The sequence below is a fragment of the Muntiacus reevesi genome, chromosome 20, assembly GCF_963930625.1.
Source record: "Muntiacus reevesi chromosome 20, mMunRee1.1, whole genome shotgun sequence".
NCBI classification, from domain to species: Eukaryota; Metazoa; Chordata; class Mammalia; order Artiodactyla; family Cervidae; genus Muntiacus; species Muntiacus reevesi.
The window spans coordinates 31,381,563-31,405,170 of record NC_089268.1 but is presented as its reverse complement, the minus strand read 5'-3'; the positions used below and the strand labels follow the sequence as shown (position 1 = coordinate 31,405,170).

The window sequence follows — 23,608 nt, the reverse complement described above, 5'->3', positions numbered from 1 at the left end:
AGGCGGAAGTGACACCACAATCCGTTATTCCTCACAACTTTGCCGGCGCCTTAGAGCCGCGCTCAACCCTGCGACGCGTAGACGCTAGAGGACAGCGAGCCCTAGCGTTCGGTTGTGAGGGGCGTGGTGCCCCAGTCGGTTCCTTGGGCCGATCATAGAGCGTTCAGACCTCCAGGATTCCTAGAGGGCTCCCGGAAGTGGCTGGGGGCAAGATGCAAGTTGGCCGGCGGTGTGCCTCACATCTGGAAGTTAGGGTCTGGAGGTTCCTGGGCCGGCTACTGCTTTCGCATCTTTCTTCTTGCAGCCGTTCCTTTGGATCTGTCCACCGTTTGTAGCATCCTTTCCCCACCGCGGGCCGCCCCTGGAACTCACGGTGAGTACAGTCGGACCTTGGGCCGGAGGAAACAGGAACGGTTTGTGGCCAGACCAGGCCGCAGCTGAGGACAAGCCTGAGGCGTCTGGAGAGGGGCCCTGAGCCGAGGTCTGCGTCCCGCCGTGATTAGGTCTGTTAAGAGTCGCTTTGGTTGCTAGCGCAGGCCGAGTCCGCGTGCCCAAACTTTTTGTTAAGGAACCTTCAGTGAAGATACGCTTTCTTCATCGCTAATCGTTTGTGGTGTTATTTGCAGTCAGTCTTATTTGTCTTAAAGTAGAAAACTGTCCCTTTGTTATCTTTTATTGACCATCGTCCACTATTTGAATTGTTTTTATTTAGCATTTTGCGTTTCTGTCACAATTGTCATTATATATATATATTTTGGAAACCCCAGTTGTCTTTGGAAACCTGTTTTCCAGCTTAGTTTGTTTTGCTCTCTGTAGTGTATTCAGAGAAGGAAATGGCAACCCACTCCAGTGTTCTTACCTGGAGAATCCCAGGGACGGCGGAGCCCGGTGGGCTGCCGTCTATGGGGTCGCACAGAGTCGGACACGACTGAAGTGACTTAGCAGCAGCAGTGTATTCAGAAAATGACAGTGTGTTGACTGGATAATGTACAACGAAACAGTTTTTCACGACTTCGCGGTAATATAAAGTTCAACCTTATTCAGAATACTTTGTTTATTAAAGCTAGTTGAAGCAGATGCCTGATGGAGTATTCTTAAAAGAGGATGTAAGAAGCAGTCTTTATCCACAGGGTGCTTACCAGCTTAATTTAAATACAGGGTTATATACACAAAACTGTTTGAGAGGAAGGTCTTTTATTTATAGTGCATTAATTTTGTAGTGCATTATCTTTGTACTTGGTTATAGGCTGTAACTTTCAAAAACTGTCTGATTGAAGAGGGACAGACCAAAAAAGGAAAATTAGCTACTAAAAAGAATAATCAAATGGATAACGGACAAGATTTTTTGGTTTATGTGGTTTGAAATATGAACAAACCTAATAGTTAGATGACTCCCATCAGTTTCACTGTTGAGACTTTTTAAAATATCATTTAGTACTATATTACTATTTTAACATCAACAATGTAAAGTTCTTGAATGATGCACACTTAACATTGAAACTTTTAATAGCTAATATTGATGTGTATTGATTATAAGGTGGAAGGTGGCCAATAGTTCAGTAGTTAAAGATGAACCTTGACTTTAGGAAATTCATAAGAAAACATGGTAAAACTATGACTATGCATTCAAAACAATTAGAGCTTAGAATTCGTGTCCCATAGTAATGAATTTATTAAATTTTTATTGACTTTTTTAAAAACCATGGATGTTGGTCCTGTGTGTTTAAAACAAAAGTGTCTCTCTTTACCCCTTGTCTCAAACCCTCCACAAAATCTCAGCCTTTTGCTGAGACTGACAGATTTTACTCTTCCCTCAAATCTCTATACCAGGAAATTCCCCCACTTCTCTGTAAAGTTATTATCTATGAATTAAACCCTTTGTTGTTAATCACCATACTTAATCTTATCTCTTGCTCCCTGGTTTCTCCATCTGTACAGTTTGGCGAGTAAACTTGTTACCAGTCTGTCTTGAGTTTGAGATAATTTTTCAAATTCTCTTCCTTTTCTGTCCACACTCTGTAAGTAGGGGTTCTTAACCTTCCTGGAGTTCTTTGGAGGATGTTTGATGTATGAACACTGAAGATGTAAACTTTTGTGTGTATGGGCTTTTTTATGGAAAGAAGTGCTGTGTTTCATTAGTTTGAGAGATGTTGAGCGAACCCTATCCTATTCTCTTGGCCTCAGATGCCTGAAAGATAGAGACACTGACTTGAAGACTCATGTCAGTAACACTACATAATCTTCTTTCCCTTGGTGGACTACAGGTCTGTGATTTTATCTTGATATTAGCATTTCTTGCCAATTGCTTTTGGATATGCCTCCTTTAGTTATGCTATTCTCTATTCTCTACAGTGCTGCCTTCAGTTACATTTTATCCAGGCCCTTGTCCACAATGTTGCCATTGTGGTCTTTCTGGCCTACAAATATGTCATATAAGTTACAAAGAGATACAAAGAAAAGATCACTGTTACAAAAACCATGACCATGGGCAGACATTTGCAGTACTTACTGTATACAATGTGATAAATCCTGTGCCTAGACCTTGCAAAAAATAACTGCAAAAATGAGCACCTTTATCTTCCAGGGTGGGGGATGTTGGCAGCTGAGGAGTGGGGGCAACAGAGAAGACCTGATTTAAAAGGTAATAGATAAGCTGAGACTTTTAAGTTAGAGTTCAGTGATTTCTGCAACACTAGGGTTTATCAGCCATAACACTGACACTTTTAATCAGATCATTCTTTCTATGGAGAATTATGTTATGCATTGTAGGATGTTTAATCACATCTCTGGCCTCTACCTACTAGCTACTAGTAGCATCCCTTCCCAAATGTTTCCAGACATTGCTAAATATCTGGGATAAGGGAGGAATTGAGAACCACTGAGCTAAGGAGCTCTACAGCAGAGTGGAGATAGGAGAAAGCCACATTCAGAAAAGGCTGTATGAAGGAGAAAGAAAAGAAAGTGCAAGTGAAGTAGCTCAGTCATATCCGACTCTTTGCGACCCCTTGGACCGTAGCCTACCAGGCTCCTCTGTCCATAGGATTTTCCAGGCAAGAGTACTGGAGTGGGTTGCCATTTCCTTCTCCAGGGGATCTTCCCGACCCAGGGATCAAACCCAGGTGTCCCGCATTGTAGGCAGATGCGTTCACCCTCTGAGCCACCTGGGAAGCCCTGTAAAGGAAAGTTTATAGCAGATAAAGCAAAACAGTTTTACATATCATAAAGGGCCTTGCATTCCGTGCTGAGGAGTTAAGTTCCTTATTGAAAGATTTTAAGGAGCGAAGTTGTATTACGTATGTGTTAAAAGTCTCTCTAGCAGTGTATTTAGTTTGATAGGGCTGCTGTAACATAGTACCACAAACTGGATGGCTTCCACAGAAATTTATTCTCCCAGTTACGATGGCCAGAAGTCCAAGGTCAATGTGATAGCTAACTTCTGATTGTTACTGACAATCCTTGGCATTCCTTGACTTGAAACTGCATAACTCCATCTCTGCCTCCCTAGTTACTTGACTCTCTCCTGTCTTCACATGGCCTTCTCTTTGTATGTGTCAATCTCCATGTCTCTCCTCTTATTATAAATATACTAGTCATGTTGGCTTAAAGGCCCACCCTACTCCATATATAAAAGCGTCTGCCTGCAATGCCAGAGACCCAAGTTCGATCCCTGGGTCGGGAAGATCCCCTGGAGGAGGAAATGGCAACCCACTCCAGTACTCTTGCCTGGAAAATCCCATGGACAGAAGAGCCTGGTAGGCCACAGTCCATGGGGTCACAAAGAGTTGGATATGACTAAGCGACTTCACTTTCACTTTCACTCCAATATAACCTCATCTTAATTTGATTAAAACTGCGAAGACTCTATTTCCAAATAAGATCACATTCACAAGTACCAAGGGTTAGTACCTCAACATATTTTTTCTTGGAGGGACACAATTCAACCCACGATAAGCAGCTTTATAGAACATGAAGAGCATAACCAAGGGTAGAAAGATCACTTACACTGCTACTGCAGGCAAGAGTGATGCCAGATACCAAAGGTGAAAGCCATAGACGTATATCCCACAAAGAAACAAGCCCCTGTAATTGAATAAGTCTAAAGACTTGGGCCTTATACGTAAAACTTAACTGCTCAACAAATACAAATACAGTCTGTATTGAGTATTATAAATAATAGCCCTCTAATCTTCTTCCATTCTGTCAATAAGATAAAAGATAAAGATCTCTACTCATAGGAAATATAGAATTAAGTTAGAAAGTCAAAACTCCTTTGCAACTAATAATAAACAATTATGACAAAAATAACATTGAAGTGATACTTGTGTAACAGATATGTAGACTAAGAGAGAAATCACTTCAAATTGGAATCATTAAGAAAGGATTTTAAAGAAGAAAGCATTTCATCCAGTCCTTTGAGAATAGGTAGTTTGAGTACTAATGAAAGAAATTAGGAAACTTAAATAAATAGACAGACATACCATGTTTATGGGATGGGAAACAATACTGTTTAGATGTCACTTGCCTCTCAACTGAACTATAGAATCAACACAAATCCTAGGAGTTTTGTTTTGTTTTGTTTTTATAGAAGACAGTTATAAAATTTATAGCAAAAGGCAACAGAACTAGAAAAACTAAAATAATTCTGAAAATAAACAACAAAGTCACAGGACTCTTAGTAATTTGTTTCAAGATTTAAAAAGCCACAACTGTCAAGACTGTTCATATTGGCAAAAGGAATAACATACACGTCAATGGAACAAAATAGAGATTCCGAAAGGAGATCCACACATACAGTCCATTGATTCGTGACAAAGATACAAAGACAATTCAATACTTAAAGTTTAATCTTTTCTGCAAATAGTGCTGCAACAATTTATATCTGTATGAACCTCCATCCATACTTCAAACTCTGAACAAAAACTAACTTAAAAGTGATCATAAACCTTTAAACTATAATCTTTGTGTCCTTGGATTAAGCAAAAACTTCTTAGATATGACAACAATAGTACAATCCCTAAAAGTTGACAAATTAAATTTCAAAAAATTATGAATTTCTATTCTTAAAAAGGCACTGTTAAAAGAATGGAAAGGAGGAGATATTTGCCAGTCACATATTTTTCATAAAGGGCTTGTATCCAAAATATGTAAAGAATTCTCAAAAGTCAATTGTTTTAAGAAATCTAATTCTAAATATAGGAAAGAGTCAAAGAAGATGCAGTTGTCTCTTGGTATCCATGGGGGATTGGGTCCAGGACCCTCTTGGATACTAAAATTTGTTGATGCTCAAGTCTTATGTAAAATATAATATTCTTTGCATATAATCTACACACATCCTCCTGTATACTTTAAATCATCTCTAGATTACTTATAATCCCTAATAAAATATAAATGCTTTGTAAATAGTTGGTGATGTGCAGCAAATTCATGTTTTGCCTTTTGGAACTTTCTGGAACTTTTCTCCCCCAAATATCTTTGATCCATGGTTGATTGAATTCAGGGATGTGGAACCCATGGATTTGAAGGATCAATTATATGAATGGCAAATAAGCACAGGAAAGGATGCCCAGCATTATTAGTCAGTAGAGAAATGCAAATTAAAACCTTATGAAATACCACTATGTCTTTTAGAATACCAGAATCTATGTGTATATATGTGTATGTGCGTGTTTCAAATGCTGGTCAGAATGTAGAACAATTGCAGTTCTCACATATTGCTAGTGGAATGCAAAGTATTATAGTCACTTTGGGAAACAGTCTGGCAGTCTCTCATAAAGTTATCCATATACTTAGCTTATGACCCAGCAGTTTTTTTTCTGGATATTTACCAAGGAGAAATGTTCACACAAAAATTCATATGCAGATATTTATAGTGGTCTCATTTGTAATCATCAAAAACTGGAAGCAACTGAGATAGTCTAAACTAGAGAATGGGTAAACATTTATCCATATAAGAAATGAGAGGGCTTGCCAGGTGGCGTTAGTAGTAAACCCACCTGCCAATGCAGGAGATGTAAAAGACGCAGGTTCTATCCCTGGGTTGGGAAGATCCCCCGGAGGAGGGCACAGCAATCCACTCCAGTATTCTTGCCTGGAGAATCACATGGACAGAGGAGCTTGGCGGGCTATGGTCCTTGGGATCACAAAGAGTCAGACACGACTGAAGCAAATGGTCATAGGAAGTCCACTGGTGAATGCTTGCCGTGCCATGTTATATAAGGAGTAAACTTCTGATACATATACTAACGTTGATGACTCAAGTACAATATGCTAAGTGGAAGATGCCAGACTCAAAAGGCTACATACTGTATGATTTTATTTCTAAAACATTCTGTGTCATTAGTTTGTGGGACTAGATTTGTGGGTTGCAAGTGTTGATAGGGCATCGGGGTTCCTTAGAGGTGCAGGACCTATGCCCCAGAGAAGACTTTATAGAATTTGAAATAAAGTCCATAGTAGAAGTTAATGTGGAGACGAGGGGGTTGGGAGTGGGGTGGGGGCGTGGAGCACATGTGGGATAATGAATGTTAAGTGGAGAAGAGGAAAGTGTTAGGACCTTTCTTGACAATACCTTGAGCTGGATTATGTGGAAATTAGTCTCATGTTGAGAGTGAGGGGCAGGTTAAGAGCTTCAGTGTGTCAAAACAGTATAGCTGATAGAGCAAATGCTGAAAGGAATCGAATCAGCAGCACTGAGTGTCAGATGAGATTAAGGATGGAATTTCAATTAGACCCAGTCTACATGGTTTCCTGACTTTGTTTAGCCATGTTCCACATCCCCAGGAGAGAAAGCAGAAGGAATTCCCAGATGGAATTGGCATGGCAGAAGGCTAAGAAGGCAAGGAGTTATTTCTGGAGAGGATCACTTAAATGACATCCATGCCATGGTAGGGAACTTGTTAAGATATCTCAGTAAATTATTGTGACCTTTGGCTTGCCTTTACAGTATTTGTCATTTTCTGTCCCCAAAGAAGTACCCTTAAAGAAGAGGCCCTCAGAAGGTTCTTCTCTTAAGAAGATAAAGAAGGTAGTAGAAACGAGTCTCCTGAGCTTTTCTGGCCCTAAATGGCAGCAGAATCAAGAAAGTCTTTAGCCCCATCCCCACCAGATCAGGTTCCTGAAGAGGACCTTGTAATTGTCAAGGTAGAGGAAGATCATGGTTGGGACCAGGAATCAAGTCTGCATGAAAATAACCCTCCTGGCCAAGAGCTGTTCCGCCTACGCTTCAGGAAGTTATGCTACCAAGAGACACTAGGACCCCGAGAAGCTCTGATCCAACTCCGAGCACTTTGCCATCAGTGGCTGAGGCCAGATTTGAACACCAAGGAGCAGATCCTGGAGCTGCTGGTGCTGGAGCAGTTCATGACCATTCTGCCTGAGGAGCTCCAGACTCTGGTGAAGGAACATCAGCTAGAGAATGGAGAGGAAGTGGTGACCCTACTGGAGGATTTGGAAAGGCAAATTGATATATTGGGACGGCCGGTACGTAGAAGGAGGTGGGCATGCTGTGACTGTGAGAGTCCAGGGCGCTGGGTGGAGGGACATTGATACAAAGTGGGAGAATAAATGCTGAGCGTGAGTTTTGTTATAGGAGAATGAAAATAGTTATAGTGTGCCATGGCTTCTATCTATAGAGTTCTTTTTATTCTTGTAAAGGCTATAAATCCATTTTTTTATCCTCATAACATCCCTGCAGTTGTATTATTATTCTGTTTGCCAGATGCATAGAGAAACTGATGCATAGAGAACTTAACTTATTTTCCAGGGGCAACCAAATAACTAAAGATAGATCTGAGGCCAGAACTCAGATTTCCTAGTTCCTTATCAAAAACTATTTCCAGTGAAGAGTACTGCTTTAAGTTGCTGTTTATCATTTTTGTCCTTTCTTGAGAGTACAAAGTGTCAGCATTTTGTGCATCAAGGAGGGCATCAGCAGAAATGTTTTTCTTCAGTGCTAAGCAGAAATGATGCCTTTCTGTGTGAATCAGCATGTTTGTGTTCCTTACTGCCCCTTGGAAGTAATTAAGATTCTTCTTTTTCCTTCCCCCATATATATTCCTTTAGATGTGCTTTTTCTTACATTGTTCACTTCATTTCTCAGAGGGATTCCTTGTAATGCAACTGTCTTGTTTCCAGGTCCCAGCTCGTGCACATGGACATAGGGTACTCTGGGAAGAGGTAATGCATTCAGAATCTGCACCGGAGCCTCCAGATACTCAGCTCCAACCTGTGGCAACACAGCACAAATCTCCAGTGCTCCAAGGGCAACACAATAGAGGTGAGGAGCCAGATTTCACTGATGAGGAGTAAGGAAGTGAAAAGGAAAGAAAGTACATTCAGGACACCTGTCTAGTTCCTTGAACCAAGAACTAGAATCTGCTGTTTACAGACTGGTCATAAGATCTGATTTAAATTTCAGCTAGATTTCAAATACAGGCTGTCAGTCCCGGTGGTAAATTCAAGAACAAATGAAAGAATTTGGGAATTTTATAGATTCATATATTTCTGTTACCACAGTGTATTTACTGCATAGGCATTTTTAGATTTTGTTGGTATCACATGCCATTTTATTTGTATTTCAGTGTGTATTTTCTTAAACAAGAGCATTTTCATAGATACCACAATGAATTGATTACAGTTAGAAAATATTCAGGGGCTTCCTTGATGGCTCAGTGGTAAAGAATCTGCCTGCCATTGCAGGTTCAATCCCTGATCCAGGAAGATCCCACATGCCGCAGAGCAGCTAAGCCCATGTGCCTCAACTATTGATCCCGTGCCCTAGAGCCTGGGGGCTGCAACTACTGAAGCCCTGGAGCCCTAGAGCTTGTACTGTGCAACCAGAGAAGCCACTGCAATGAGAAGCTCGGGCACCGAAACTAGAGAGTAACCCCTGTTCTCCACAGCTAAAGAAAGACCCAGCACAGCCAAAAATAAATAAAATTAAAAAAAAAAAAAAAGAAAAGAAAACATTCATATTTTGGCCAGCTGTCCCAAGGTTTTTCCAGAGTCTAGTCCAAGATCACACTTTGGAATTTGTTGTCCTGTCTCTTTAGTCTCCTTTTACTTGGCATAGTTCCTCAGCCTTTCTTTGCCTTCCATAATCTTGAATTTGTGAAGAGTACAAGTCAATTATTTTGTAGAATGATAACAATTTGAGTTTGTGTGATGTTTTCTCATATTTAGATTCAATTTGTGTCTGTTTGGCAGGAGCACCTCACAAGTGATTTTGTATCCTTCTCAGGAATATGACAGGAATTTGTCTATTGTTGGTAGTGTTTTTTCAATGACTTGCTGAAGGTTGTTCTTGCTAGGTTTTTGTTACTGTTTTTCCCTTTGTAATTAATGAGTAATTTCTGGGTGTATACTCTTAAGTCTGTGTATCAGTAAATACCCTGGTCTTCATCAAACTTTTGTTGCTGAAACACTAGTTTTAGTATCTGTTGATGCGCCTTCATTGAATGAATAATTGCTAAAGTGATTATTTTCTATCATTGTTGTTCAGTCGCTAAGTCATGTCCAACTCTGTGACCCCATAGACTGCAGCATGCCAGGCTTCCCTATCCTTCACTGTCTCCTGGAGTTTGCTCAGATTCATCTCCATTGAGTCAGTGATGCCATCTAACCCCCTCTCATCCTCTGTTGCCCCATCTCCTTCTTTTGCCTTCAATCTTTCCCAGCATCAGGGTCTTTTCCAGTGAGTTGGCACTTCACATCAGGTGGCCAAAGTATTGGAGTTTCAGCTTCAGCATCAGTTCTTCCAGTGAATGTTCAGTGTTGATTTCCTTTAGAATTGACTGGTTTGATCTCCATGCAGTCCAGGGGACTTTCAAGAGTCTTCTCCAGCATCATAGTTTTAAATCATCAATTCTTTGGCACTCAGCCTTCTTTATGGTCCAACTCTCACATCCATACATGACTACTGGAAAAATCATAGCTTTGACTATACAGATCATTGTCAGTAAAGTGGTCTTTGCTTTTTAATATGTTGTTTAGGTTTGTCATAGCTTTCCTTCCAAGGAGCAAGTGTCTTTTAATTTCATGGCTGCAGTTACCATCTACAGTGATTTTTGGGGCCAAAGAAAAGAAAATCTGTCATTGCTTCTAATTTTTTCCCTTCCATTTGCCATGAAGTGATGGGACTGGATGCCATGATTTTAGTTTTTTGAGTGTTGAGTTTCAAACCAGCTTTTTCACTCTCCTCTCACTCTCATCAAGAGGCTTTTTAGTTCCTCTTCATTTTCTACCATAAGGGTGGTGTCATCTGCATATCTGAGGTTGTTGATATTTCTCCCAGCAATCCTGATTCCAGCTTGTGATTCATCCACCGTGGCATTTCACATGATGTGCTCTGCATATAAGTTATATAAACAGAGTGACAATATACAGCCTTGTTATACTCCTTTCCCAATTTGGAACCAGTTAGTTGTTCCATGTAAGAGTGTAACTGTTGCTTCTTGACCCATATACAGGTTTCTGAGAAGACAGGTAAAATAGTCTGGTATTCCCATGTCTTTAAGAAGTTTCCACAGTTTGCTGGATACAGAGTCCAAGGCTTTCGCATAGTCAAGGAACCAGAAATAGTTATTTTTCTGGAATTCCCATGCTTTCTGTGTGATCCAGTGAATGTTGGCAATTTGATCTCTGGTTCCTCTGCCTTTTCTAAATCTGACTTGTATATCTGAAAGTTCTCAGTTCACGTACTGCTGAAGCCTAGTTTGAAGGATTTTTGAGCATTACCTTACTAGCATGCGAAATAAGCACAATTGTCCAGTAATTTGAACATTCTCTGGCATTGCTCTTTGGGACTGGAATGAAAACTGACCTTTTCCAATCCTGTGGCCACTGCTGAGTTTTCCAAATTTTCTGACATACTGAGTATAGCACTTTAACAGTATCATCTTTTAGGATTTTAAATAGCTCAGCTAGAATTCCATCACCTCCACTAGCTTTGTAGTAATGCTACCGAAGGCCCACTTGACTTCACACTCCAGGTTGTCAGGTCTAGGTAAATGACCACACAACCGTGGTTATCTGGGTCATTAAGATCTTTTTTGTATAGTTCTGTGTATTCTTCCTTTCTGTTAATCTCCTCTGCCTCTCTTAGTTTCTGTCCTTTATCATGCCCATCCTTGCATGAAATGTTCCCTTGATATCTCTGGTTTTCTTTAAGAAATCTCTAGTCTTTCTTGTTCTGTTGTTTCCTCTACTTTGCATTGTTCATTAAAGAAGACCTTCTTACCTCTCCTTGGTATTCTGTGGAACTCTGCATTCTGTTGGGTATATCTTTCCCTTTCTCCCTTGCTTTTCATTTCTCTTCTTTTCTCAGCTATTTGTAAAGCCTCCTCAGACAACCATTTTGCCTTCTTGCATTTCTTTTTCTTTGGAATGGTTTTGGTCACTACCTCCTATATAATGTTTTTATATTTATTTATTGTAATGGAAAGTGTTCCCTCCTTCCCCCATTTTATTTTATTCATTTTTTTTAATTTATCAATATGTACTCAAATTTTTTTTTCTTTCTGTTATTCTCTTTATTTTGATGTTTAAATTGTCTCAGAGTTGACCATAAGAGGCCTCTTCCATCTGACTCCTGCGTCCTGTTGACTTTTCTCCATCATTTTTGTGCATTTTCTTACTTTTTTACAGAACAAGATAAAATGTTCTAGTCTCATATCATACTTGTACTGTGTTTCCTATTTTTTTATTTATGTGGTTTCAGAGTTTGTCTTATATTACTAGATTTTTAATGTTTCTAAAACAATTCTTAAGTAAATTTTAATACCTGTTGTGCAAGACCCAGTAGTCCATTTTGATTTTTTTATTACCCTGTCTGGTATTTATAGGAGGCAGATACTGGCAGTCACAGCGGACATTTCAAAAAAGTGATAGAGTTAATAGAGATAGATTGGTTCCCATATTCAGTTTGACAAAAGATTAGGACCTAAAGAAATACTGTGTACAAGCCCAAGAATGGACTGCAGCTTTGATGGTAGAGAAGAAATTGTAAAGCAGTTCCTGTTAGGAAACCAGTAAACATTCTATTTTTGACATGTAGCTTCAAGCTGAGTGGACCATCAAAGTACAGGTGTTTCGTGGGCAGCCATAGGTCTGGACACATAGTCCAAGACTAACAGAGTTTCATATGCAAAATCTCTGGCGTGCATATCTGCTGAAATATACAAAATTTTGGAATGTGTTAGTGCTGGTTCCTATAACCATAGGACAAGGCTGGTCTCATTCATAGCTCCTTTCTCCTCTCCTAGCCATATCAGTTTCACAGAGTCCTACCCCTTCCCAGAAAGGAAGTCCTCGAGACCAGGAGATGACAGCTACACTGCTTACAGCAGGGTTCCAGGTGAGTTGTACTTCTTCTCACTGAAACCTCATAGCTCTACTCAGAGTGTTTGTGGCATCTACCCCATGTCTAGACTGTCTGTAGCAGTACTCACTTAAGAACTTGCTCCACATTCTAATGCATAGAGACAGATGGATCCTTGATTCCGCCCGGCCCCCGCCCCAGTAAATCTGATGCATTTTCCTGCTCTTCCCAGCTGGCTTCGCAAATCACTTTACACGGTACTTTCTCATGTCATGATGCTCTCCACCCCTGATGGGTCTCTCTGATGCTCTGGGTTTAAGCTGTGGAACAGTCCCAGTCCCCAAATGAGCATCTTGTTTTGTTTCAGACTTTAGAGAAGATCGAAGACATGGCTGTGTCCCTAATTCGAGAGGAATGGCTTCTTGATTCATCCCAGAAGGATCTGAGTAGAGATAACAGGCCAGAGAATTATAGAAACATGTTCTCCCTGGGTAAGGAGAGCTCTGGTTGTTATTGTTAAAGATCTTTTGTTTATGTGTAGAGTAGCTTTGAGCTTTCTGAAAGACATAGTTGAGTTTAAACTCAGGATCCAACAGAGAGAGAAAATATTGAGACTTCTGGAGTTCTGAAAGGAAACTTTTGTGGCCACTATGGAAAATAGTATGCGGTTCATTAAAAAACTAAAAATAGAGTTACCATATGATCCAGCAATCCCACTCCTGGATGTATATCCAGAGAAGACAGATGCTTTAATTTAAAAAGAAATGCACCGCCATGTTCGGTGCAACATTATTTACAATAGCCAAGACATAGAAGCAACCTAAGTGTCCATCAGCAGATGAATGAATAAAGATGTGGAGGTTGGGTGGGTGGGTGGGTGTATGCATGTAATGGAATATTACTCAGCTATAAAAAGAATGAAATAATACCATTTATAGCAACATGGATTGACTTAGAGACATCATATTAAGTGAAGTAAGTCAGAGAATCTAAAAATAGTGAAATCTAAAAAATAGTACAAATGAACTTATTTACAAAACAGAAACAAACTTATGGTTACCAAGGAGGAAGGTGGGAGAAGGGATAAATTAGGAATATGGTATATATGGGTTTAAGATACACACTACCATATATACAATAGATAAACAACAATATTCAGAAACTATAGTCAGTATCTTATAATAGCCTATAATGAAAAAGAATTTTAAAAAGAGTATACACACACACACACACACACACACACACACACATGTGTAACTTAATGACTTTGCCATACACCTGAAGCAAACAATTTTATGAATTCCCTGTACTTGAATAAAAAAATAACCAGAGAAAAATTAATTTTAAAAAATAAAAGGAAACTTTTTTACTCTCTAATCTAGGACTTATCTTACAGTTTGTAACTGAGTATTGGTCTCCTATCCAAGTACCAACCAGACCCAACCCTGCTTAGCTTCCAAGATCAGATAAGATGGGGCGCATTCAGGGTGGTATGGCCATAGACTGGGTATTGGTCTCTTTGCCAGTTGGATACTGAAATCTTTTGGTGCTCTCTGCATTCATGTAGATCTCTCATACTTAGACCCATTATGCTCCTCCCTTTTAATGACTGGGGCTTTTTTCATTCCTACTCCACTCATTAGATCTTTTTGTAGTTCCATATTCCTTCTCACTCCCCGATTTCTGATTCTCCTCAGGGGATTCCATCTCTACTTTAGTCCTCCTTCCAACAACCCTATTTCTTGATGGCAGTTATTCCCTAGTTGGCGTATGTGGTACTTCAGTTCATCCCTGCTCCTTTCTCCCCATATTAACGAAGGCATTTTGGAGACAGATGGAAGCTTTTCATTTACTCTTAACCTCCATGTGTATTTTTCTTTCCTCTATTTTATTTCTTTTTCCTAACATAGAGACTAGGAAGTGACATTCACTTGATGTTTATTACATTTTTATTCCAGGTGGTGAGACCAGGAATGAGAACAGGGAATTAACTTCAAAACAGGTAATATCTACTGGAATCCAACCACATGGAGAGACAGCTGCCAAATGCAACGGGGATGTTATCGGGGGTCTTGAGCCTGGAGAAGCCCGAGACCTTCTGGGCTCATTAGAGAGGCAGCGGGGAAATCCTACCCAAGAGAGACGACATAAATGTGATGAATGTGGGAAGAGCTTTGCTCAGAGTTCAGGCCTTGTTCGTCACTGGAGAATCCACACTGGGGAGAAACCCTATCAGTGTAATGTGTGTGGTAAAGCCTTCAGTTACAGGTCAGCCCTTCTTTCCCACCAGGATATCCACAACAAAGTAAAACGCTACCACTGTAAGGAGTGTGGTAAAGCCTTCAGTCAAAACACAGGCCTGATCCTGCACCAGAGAATCCATACTGGGGAGAAGCCATATCAGTGCAATCAGTGTGGGAAAGCTTTCAGTCAGAGTGCAGGCCTTATTCTGCACCAGAGAATCCACAGTGGGGAGAGACCCTATGAATGTAATGAGTGTGGGAAAGCTTTCAGTCATAGCTCACACCTCATTGGACATCAGAGAATCCACACTGGGGAGAAGCCCTATGAGTGTGATGAGTGTGGGAAAACTTTCAGGCGGAGCTCACATCTTATTGGCCATCAGAGAAGCCACACTGGGGAGAAACCCTACAAATGCAATGAGTGTGGGAGGGCCTTCAGTCAAAAGTCAGGCCTTATTGAACATCAGAGAATCCACACTGGAGAAAGACCCTATAAATGTAAAGAATGTGGGAAAGCTTTCAATGGGAACACTGGCCTCATTCAGCATCTGAGAATTCACACAGGGGAGAAACCCTATCAATGTAATGAGTGTGGGAAAGCCTTTATTCAGAGGTCAAGTCTCATTCGACATCAAAGAATCCACAGTGGGGAAAAATCTGAATCCACAGGAGTTTAGGGAAAAACTTCAGTCGTAGATTGGGCGTTAATTCAACATTAGAGGAACCATGTGCTGGTGAGAGGTCTTTCACTGTTTAGAAAAAAAAAAGGCAGAAAGTTCAACATCATTACAACCTTAGGGTCAGATTGATAGAGGTGGCAAAGTTAGAATAGCTCTTCAGTAGTTTGGGTCCAGTGCCTTGATACAAATTAATTAGCTTGACTATCTTAGGAGGTGTCTGATAGAGTGGAGCTCCTGATGGTCTGATCCTTTAGAAGCTTAAAATAGCATTAGAGAAATTGCTTGTGTGGCTTGAGGCACTTAACTTTGTCTTTTGGGTGAGTAGCTGTAGGTTTGAGAGTAGCTACTCCTTCTAGTTCCTCTGCTTCTTCCGATCTCCTGTGATCCCTGTCTCCCATTTTTTCCCCTAAAGGTGCATTTTGTGCTCCTAATCTGATCTAAGAAGCTGTTTTAGAGTTTAAAGCAGCCTCTGTATGAGACTTACACTTCTATTTAACTTTCTGAGCTCCTAATTCTAGGGGAATTTTTATAAACACTTAATGTGTTTATGCTTAAGTGTACATTTTATTTTATTCTAATGCTCCTGATAGTGGAAATCCATATTCCCATGCAAACTCAGAATGCTATATTTTTAACAGCACTCCAGCATTTTTCTTCATATATCACCTTCACTGACTCCCCTGAGTCACTGAGCATCCATACGTATCCTTCACCACCCCCAGCCCCAGTACCTGTGTCAGCAAAGGAAGTGGACGCATTAGTGATGGTTGTGGGAATGATGCAGAGAAAGAGGTGAGTGGAGACTCAGCAGCAGCAGCTCAGCTCTTGAGCTTGGATGGTTTATACCTTTTGGTAATTTGACTTTCCTTTCCACCTTCCCACTGTACACTGTGGTACAAATAGGTATTTATACTATCCTCATTAAGGCGTCACATGGGAAAAAAAGACAGAGGTGCTTGAAGAAGACATAAAAATCCTGCAAAGAATGTACACTCATCTCTTTTGGTCCATCACAGTACTGCTCTCTCAGGTTCCTGTCAGTCTGCACAAACCCCCTGACTAGATGGTCTGCCACTCTTGCTTTACCTTGAACCCACCTCCTTAGATGGCCTCAGCACCTCACTCACTCTTCATCTGTTCCTTACCATTAGCTTTACATATCTACAGTGTTCATCGGTTGAGTACTTCACCTAACAATTCCTCTTTCTTCTGAATTCTGGGGCATTCCCTCTATAATCCAGCAAAGACACAATATTAAACTCATCATCACCAGGCACTATAATTCATCTTTAAAGCTTTCAGTATACCAAGGGATACTGTATAAAGTAATGAGGCTGGTTTAAAGTTACCACCAAGAACTTACAGAAAAATCCAAACATGGGTTGTCTTTTTAAATTGGGCAGTTCTAGCTATTCTAGTAGTACTGTTATTCCAAGTACTACCACTCCTCTAGGTATTTGGAACACTCTCAAGATTCCCATTTAATACATCATTCAAGAAAAACGCTCTATTACTCTTTGAATTTCATCTCATCTTTGACCATCTGGTTATGCACTTATTCACCATATTTGAAATTGAGTAACTTTTAACTATTTCCAAAATCACCTTTCAGAATGGGAATTGATTCCATTAATCTTATTCAGAAGAATATGACATACATTGTGGTGAAAGCTCCAAGAGAAATTACACATTTTCACACGGTGACTATCCTGAACAGGGACTGCACTTACTAATAATGTTTTATGATTAATGTTTTTAAAAGTCAGTCATAAAATAATACATCATAGAGGTCTGCCTTTTGGATCACAAATTCCTTCCCTGTAATATCCCTTCTGTACCCCACAATGGCCCTATTGATTACTAATCACATCAGAGTTATCTACACCTATTTAATTGAGCCATTGATGTCCACTTGGCATTTGTCATCCTGGTTTCCTTGGTTAACGTTTTCAAAACAATGCTTTTCATTATCTTTTATTTTCTTATCCTCTCTTCTCCCTCTGCTTTCCCTCTTTTTAGCCTATAGATTACTATTCCTAACTCCTTTGTACTTGAAATTACAAGAAACCAGAAACAAATCTAGTTGTCTCTAGATCTTTGCTCTCTGCTTCAGTTGTGCCTTACTTTCTGTAAAATACTAATTCTGCCTGAGGCCAATGTTACCTGTGTACAAATATCATACAGGATGGGTACGTTGTCAGAGGAAGAGTGTGTGTATGCATGTGCATGTATGCACACACTCCTCCCAAATAGTTCAGAGGAACAGTAGTCTTCCAGTGGAAGCTGTTAGCAGAGCACCGTGGTATTGAAATGACTTGTAGATGTACCAGCTAACATCTCTTTACATTACTCAAAGTAATGTATAGCCAGATTACTTAACTCTTAGAATTACTGAGCATCTGGCAGAAATTTAGAGAAAAGAAAATATGACCAAAAAGATGACTATTATACTGGGATGCATGTGAGAAAAGACTATGACTTGATAGAACAATATATGTCAAGGCTGATTCAGCACACCTATAGATGTAGCCAAATAGTTTGTGACAGCAGAAAAGGGATGTTGTTTCTTCGTGGGCACAAGTAGAAGTCCTTTCCTGGTCTACAGTTTTCACTCTTAGCATTGATCAGTCTGTATGACCTTACTTTGAGCTCCTAACTATGAGTGACAGCACTAAATTCCTTTATCCTGCAGATTCTATTTTTATACTTGTAATCTGAAATTGACTGTTCACCAGTACTTTCTTCTCCTATACTCAACTTTTTAAAACCTGGCATAATAAAGTGGTTCTTCCATAACAGTTGCCATCCAACATGGTCCTAGGAGAGACATCTTAGGTTTCAAAGATTTTCTGCATTGAGTAAGGTGGTCGTGGTTGATTCCCATATAGAACAGTTAGTTTTATTCTTGGTTCTGAGGGTCTAGATACTGCTTTTATTTATTGAGCACTTACTATGTGTCAAACCCTATTTCTCATGCTTATGATAGATATTTTGATATCTTATGATATCCTCCATTTTATAGATGAGGAAACTGAAGCTTAGCTGAAAAGTTACTGGTGAAGGAAATAGGCAGTATAGTGCAAATCCATTACAATTACTGGAAAATTGGTTGAAAATGTCATTTTGGTTTATTATTATATCATCTTTAAATGTTGATAATTTTGGTCCTTTGTAGTGTTAGAAAGCTAAATTCTACAAGTAAAACATGTTTAAAACTTGGGAGGAAAAGCAGTAACTTATAACTCAAATTATATTTCTCTCTAAACTGTCCCAGGGAAAATGGCATTATGAGGGAAAATGAAATATCCATGTCTTAGGCCAGGCAAACAGACATTTAGGATGACAACAGTAAGTTCATCTACAGCATAAGATGTGTAAAAGCTTCAATTTCACTGCTCATTTCCAACTACCATTTTCTTATTCTATCATTCATAGTTTTTCAAACATGTCATCTGTTGTTAAACCCCATTTCCTCATTAATGCATTCTTAAAACTCGTTTTTGGCTTTTGTACTCAGGCCACTGAAATGTCCTCAGAATCACCAGTGGATAAATATTAATGCCTTTTCTTAGCTCTTATCCTTTTTTTCTTTTTTTTTTTTTTGACCAACCCAGGTAATATGTGGGACCTTAGTTCCCTGACCAGTGGTTGAACCTGTGCCCCCTGGGATGCAGAGTGGATACAGAGTCTTAACCATTGGACTGCCAGGAAGGCCACAGTTCTTGTCCTTACATTTCATAATTTTTTAATTAACCCTGCATCTCGGGAATTCTCCTTTGAGAATTGGTCGATTTTCTTCACTTAGCTTTTCTCTACGCATCTTTTTTTTCCTCCTCTCCACTGAAAAAAAATATTCTTGTCTTAATTTTATTCACTACTTTTTCTATACTTCTCTTTATCCATTTGGATTATTTATACTTCTGTATTTCAGTAACTTAATATTTTCTACCCTACAGGTTGTGTCTTAACTTGTGAACTTTTCCACGGGTACTTATATAACTTGGTGTTTGGAGATAGAACTTGTTACTGTGTCCCCAACCACCGTTTTCCTTTTAAATAGGCATCTTTGGTTAATATCTTTACCCTTAACAGACTCACTACCCTTCATATTTCTTATCCCAATCTTGGAGTGGTGTTTTAGTCTTTTTCTGGTTTTCACTGTTCATGTCCAGTATCTTGTTAAGTTGTTCCAATCCTTGGTTTTCTCCTTGACACTGGTTTTTTTTCCCCCTTCCCTTGTTTCTGCCGTTTCTTTGTATCCTTCTCTGCAGATACATATCATCTGAGGCCCAGGTTATTGTAATTCTTGCTTTTCAGTTTCCTTACTCCCAAGATCCCCACTTTGTTTGCTTCCAAGATTGTCCTCCTCAAACTCCATTTTTCTGATGTCTCATTTCACAAGATAAGATAATTTTCACATCAGGTAATTCCTATCAGAGCAGTGATAGGACCTTGTCCTCTATTACCTTGTCCTCATGTTTAATCTGCCTCAGCCTCATTTCTCTCTAGCATATTCACCTTGATTCATCATAGTCACACTTCCTGTGACCTTCCACTGATGTCTTATAAAGCCCTTGCCTCTGTGCCTTTCTCATGCTGTTCCTTTTGCTTAGATTTTTCTTTGGCCCCAGCTCATGTTCATTACTCCCTTCAAAGACTAGCTTCCATTATATCTTCTGAGTGAGCTCTCCCTGATGATTTCACCCTTATTCTGTGCTGCCTCAGCACTGATCCTTTAAGTTTGTAGTGTGGTCCATGCACTTACTAATATGTTGTTTTGTAATTATTTTCTAGCACTCTGTATTGTAGTTTCATGTTTGTATTTATTTCCAAAATTAAATTGTAAGCTCCTTGAGGGCAGGAATAATAACTTTTACATTTGTATCTCCGCACCCCTTAGTGCCTAGTACAGTGCTGAGCACATAGTAGGCGTTTAATAAATGCTTGTCAAATTATTGTGTGCATTATTTATGGTGTTCTAGCTACAGAAATATTTACACTGCTTTCAAGGATATATGTCTCTTCATTTTATGCACAGACCCATTTCCATTATACATCAATAACTGCATTCGAGATGGAAGACAAAAAAAATTCAACGTTAGGAGGGTATGTGTGAAAAGTTGAAATGTGAAACTTTTCATTTGTTCAGATTTGTTTGTTGGTTAAGAAGGAAAATAGGAAACTCTAAAGATTACTGCTTATCATTGCAAAAGTGCTTGAAAATAGGCTTTTTGTGTCTCAAGTAGACCATTGGTTCCTAACTGGAGAAATTTAGCAATGTCTGGAGACAGTTTTGGTTGTACTATCAAGGGATGGCTGGGATACCACTGGCATCTAATGGATAGACGCTAGAGATGTTGCTAAACATTCTGCGTGCACAGGACAGCCCCCACAAAAGGAAACATTCCCAATTTCCATATGTTTAATAGTGCCTGAGAAACCCTGGTATAGGTATATTTAAGGTATATAGCAAAAAGAAGAGAGAGAAAATACTAGATTTTTTTTAGAATTAGAAAAATCAGCTATGCCAAGCTTTATGAGAATCTGTTTATATATTTTATAGTTTGTAATATTATGAAAGCCTTAATGTTTGGAGTTTACAGCAACATACATATATGTTTTAAGGTTGCTCTCAGCATCAGATCTGCCTTCCAAAGTGGAAGGTGTTGTAGGAGTACAAGTCTAGTTTTAGCCTTCTGTATCTTGCTTTTTCCCATAAAATGAAAGATAAAACACTGGGGCCTATCTTTAGCAGGGAGCCTGCAAATCAAAGATTTACCTTTGGGGACAACACATGACACTTAACCACCCCTTGGGCAGCCACTAGACAGGAATGACTGCTAACTTCCTAAGGAAACCCCAAGCAGACCCACATAAAGTTTTTAACATACTCTCTTAATCCTGCTTAAGACGACACATGTAGGGGGACATATGGCTAGTCAGAAATACAATTAAGAAATTAAGTAGTGTAAAAGAAGACTTTTTAAAAACTAGTCTCTTTTTGCAACTCAGTGGTACTTTTGACAGGTTTTAAAAGGATCAATCCCAGAGTTAGAAAAATAAGTATGTAATACATCAAAGAAATAACTGCTCTGATGTGTTTAATTAGTCTGTAGAATGCTAGGTTTGGAAGTGACTTGAAATCATTTTCCGGTCTATTATTCTGTAAGGGAAGGTCCAAAGAGGTCATGTGGCTTGCACCAGGTGATCCATTAAGTTAATGGTACAAGTGGAAACAATCCAGGCTTCCGGAGGCTTTACCTCTTTGACTAGTTATGACCCTTGTTTTATGTTCTTGATTCATCCAGTGCCATAGAATGTATTCATACTTAGTGCCGCCTTTTGTAGTGTTTCATTTTAGGAATTATTACTTTTATCAGCTTGTATGTCCAAACCAGTACACTGGTGTCTTGAGTTAAATTCTCTAATGAACGCCTGAGTAGTCCAAGGGATTTTGCAGTATTGCAGCCGCTTTTTGAAGGTCTTGCTCTCTCAGGTCGGTCCATAATCTTGGAGAAAGCACAAAGGATATGCAGCATTGGCATTCAGAACACTAACGATGAAAACCGGAGCTCCTGCCATCCAGTGTGTCGGTTTTAGGCATCCTCTAACACTGGAGATGCCCTTTCCCAGCTGCAGTCTTTAAATTCCAATATTCAAGGCTGGTCCTACCCTGGGTAAAATCAGGAAGTGAAAAAAAAAACCACCTTCGTGACGGATGAGGCAGAAATTGCGAATCTTGCGAAAACTAGGGTCAGAGGCTCTCACAAAAATGAGCAGGGACGAAACCTGCTGTCGCCCTCCGAACCCAGGGCTACAAGTCAGGATACAAGCGAGGCCCCGCCCCGGAAGTGATGAGAGACTTCCGCCCACGAGGAATTCTCGAAGCTGGTGGCTTATCTGGCTGCAGTAGGCTCCTTTGCTCTTGGACGGTAGTGTGGAGGGCACTGCTCAGCTGCAATCCCTTGGATTCCCTCTCCCTGGGCGGGCCGGGGTGGATCGTGGGCGTGAACCTCGAGAGGCGGGACGGTGAGCAATAACCCCAGATGCAACCTCCGGGGAAGGGTTTTTCCTAACGATTTACTACTGCTGGAGTACACATTTGAAACTACTCTTGTGGTTATAACCCCAATCTTTCCTGAGGTCTCAAAGTTTTATTGAATCACATTAACAACGTGTACACCTGGTACATTTGGAATCTGCCCACCAAATCCCTCAGCTTGCCATCCCAAACAAAAGGGAGAAACAGCAAATGATTGGAAATAAGTACTAGGAGATCTGAATTTAGGAGATATTTCCTCTTCCACTACTGCATTCAGTGTCCATATTTCCCTTAGAATGCAGAATACATCTTATTTCAGCTTGGCAATAAATGATGGCGGTTCCCCTTTAGCAGTAATTTTTCCATCCACACCTGGGCAGACCCGCCTTCCATCAAGGGCGGTGCTGTTCTCGCTTGACACACCTCTCCATCTGCTCTCTCAGTAGTGTTCCCAAGGCGATGGCAAAGAGATTCCTGTGTCACAGGGCCGCGCTTGCTAATCCCAGTCTGTGATCAGACAGCCCTTTGCAAGTTAGCCCCGTATTTGACATGGCTTTTTACCCCCTTCCATAACCCTCAGTAATTAGTGTAACAGTGTAACAGCTATGGCAGTCTGCTTTCTCTGAGTAAATTAATGTTTGTTTTACAGAAGTATTGCAGAAAAGGGAGGCCCTCACGAGGAATCGTACTGAATTGCAGACTCTCCAATTACAAGAAAGCTGCCTGTCTGAATTTTTAGAAGAGCTGCTTTTGCTGGTTCCAAAGATTCTGTTACTAGAAAACTCTGCTCTGAGCTGGCTCCTCCTGCAGCTCCTTTGATAATGGCTGAGGCCAGTTCCTGACTCTTCTGCTGAGTAATACCAGGTCTGGGAATGGGAGCCACATTGTGGAAAGTGGGTGGTGGGAGAGGGTTGGGAAGGTGGCTAAGCTAGAGGACCTCAAGAGGGAGTTGGATAAACCTAGAAAATAGGGCAGCAAAGGAGAGGTATTTATTGTTATCTTAAAACTTTTAGTCTGTTAGTGATTCTTATTTTTCCCTATGTTTTAGGCATGCAAGTCTAAAGTCAAACTGTCTCTATGCTTCCATTTCCTCATCTGTAAATGAGGATGATAAAAGCACCTGCCTTTTACATTGCATGAACATTACGTAGTACATAAGAAGTGCTATCTAGATATTTGTTGTCCTTATTTCTTCCTCTCCTTACTTTCCTGAAACTTGCCCTACTCTGCTGATTTATTTGCTTATACAGTGATTCTCTCATACTTTCACGTGTTTTTTTCTAGGTCCCAGTTCTTACACACAGTCAAGAAGTGATCTATTAGTAAA

At 40.0% G+C, this 23,608-nt stretch overlaps 1 protein-coding gene across 5 annotated transcripts in view; it reads left to right on the top strand.

Moving 5' to 3' along the window:
• The first annotated feature begins 205 nt into the window (after nt 1-205).
• The window catches only part of ZKSCAN8 (zinc finger with KRAB and SCAN domains 8), a 32,806-nt gene continuing 9,403 nt past the window's right edge, over nt 206-23,608 (top strand). For 3 of the 5 annotated variants that reach the window (XM_065912010.1, XM_065912008.1, XM_065912011.1), the window contains exons 1-8: nt 206-373; nt 6,944-7,479; nt 8,134-8,275; nt 12,261-12,352; nt 12,684-12,807; nt 14,275-16,031; nt 20,278-20,345; nt 22,931-23,145. In XM_065912010.1, the coding sequence (XP_065768082.1) occupies nt 7,063-7,479; nt 8,134-8,275; nt 12,261-12,352; nt 12,684-12,807; nt 14,275-15,236 (1,737 nt within the window). In that variant the 5' untranslated portion in view covers nt 206-373; nt 6,944-7,062 and the 3' untranslated portion in view covers nt 15,237-16,031; nt 20,278-20,345; nt 22,931-23,145. The remainder of the gene's footprint in view (nt 374-6,943; nt 7,480-8,133; nt 8,276-12,260; nt 12,353-12,683; nt 12,808-14,274; nt 16,032-20,277; nt 20,346-22,930; nt 23,146-23,608) is intronic. The other 2 variants (XM_065912012.1, XM_065912009.1) reach the window with 2 other exon arrangements.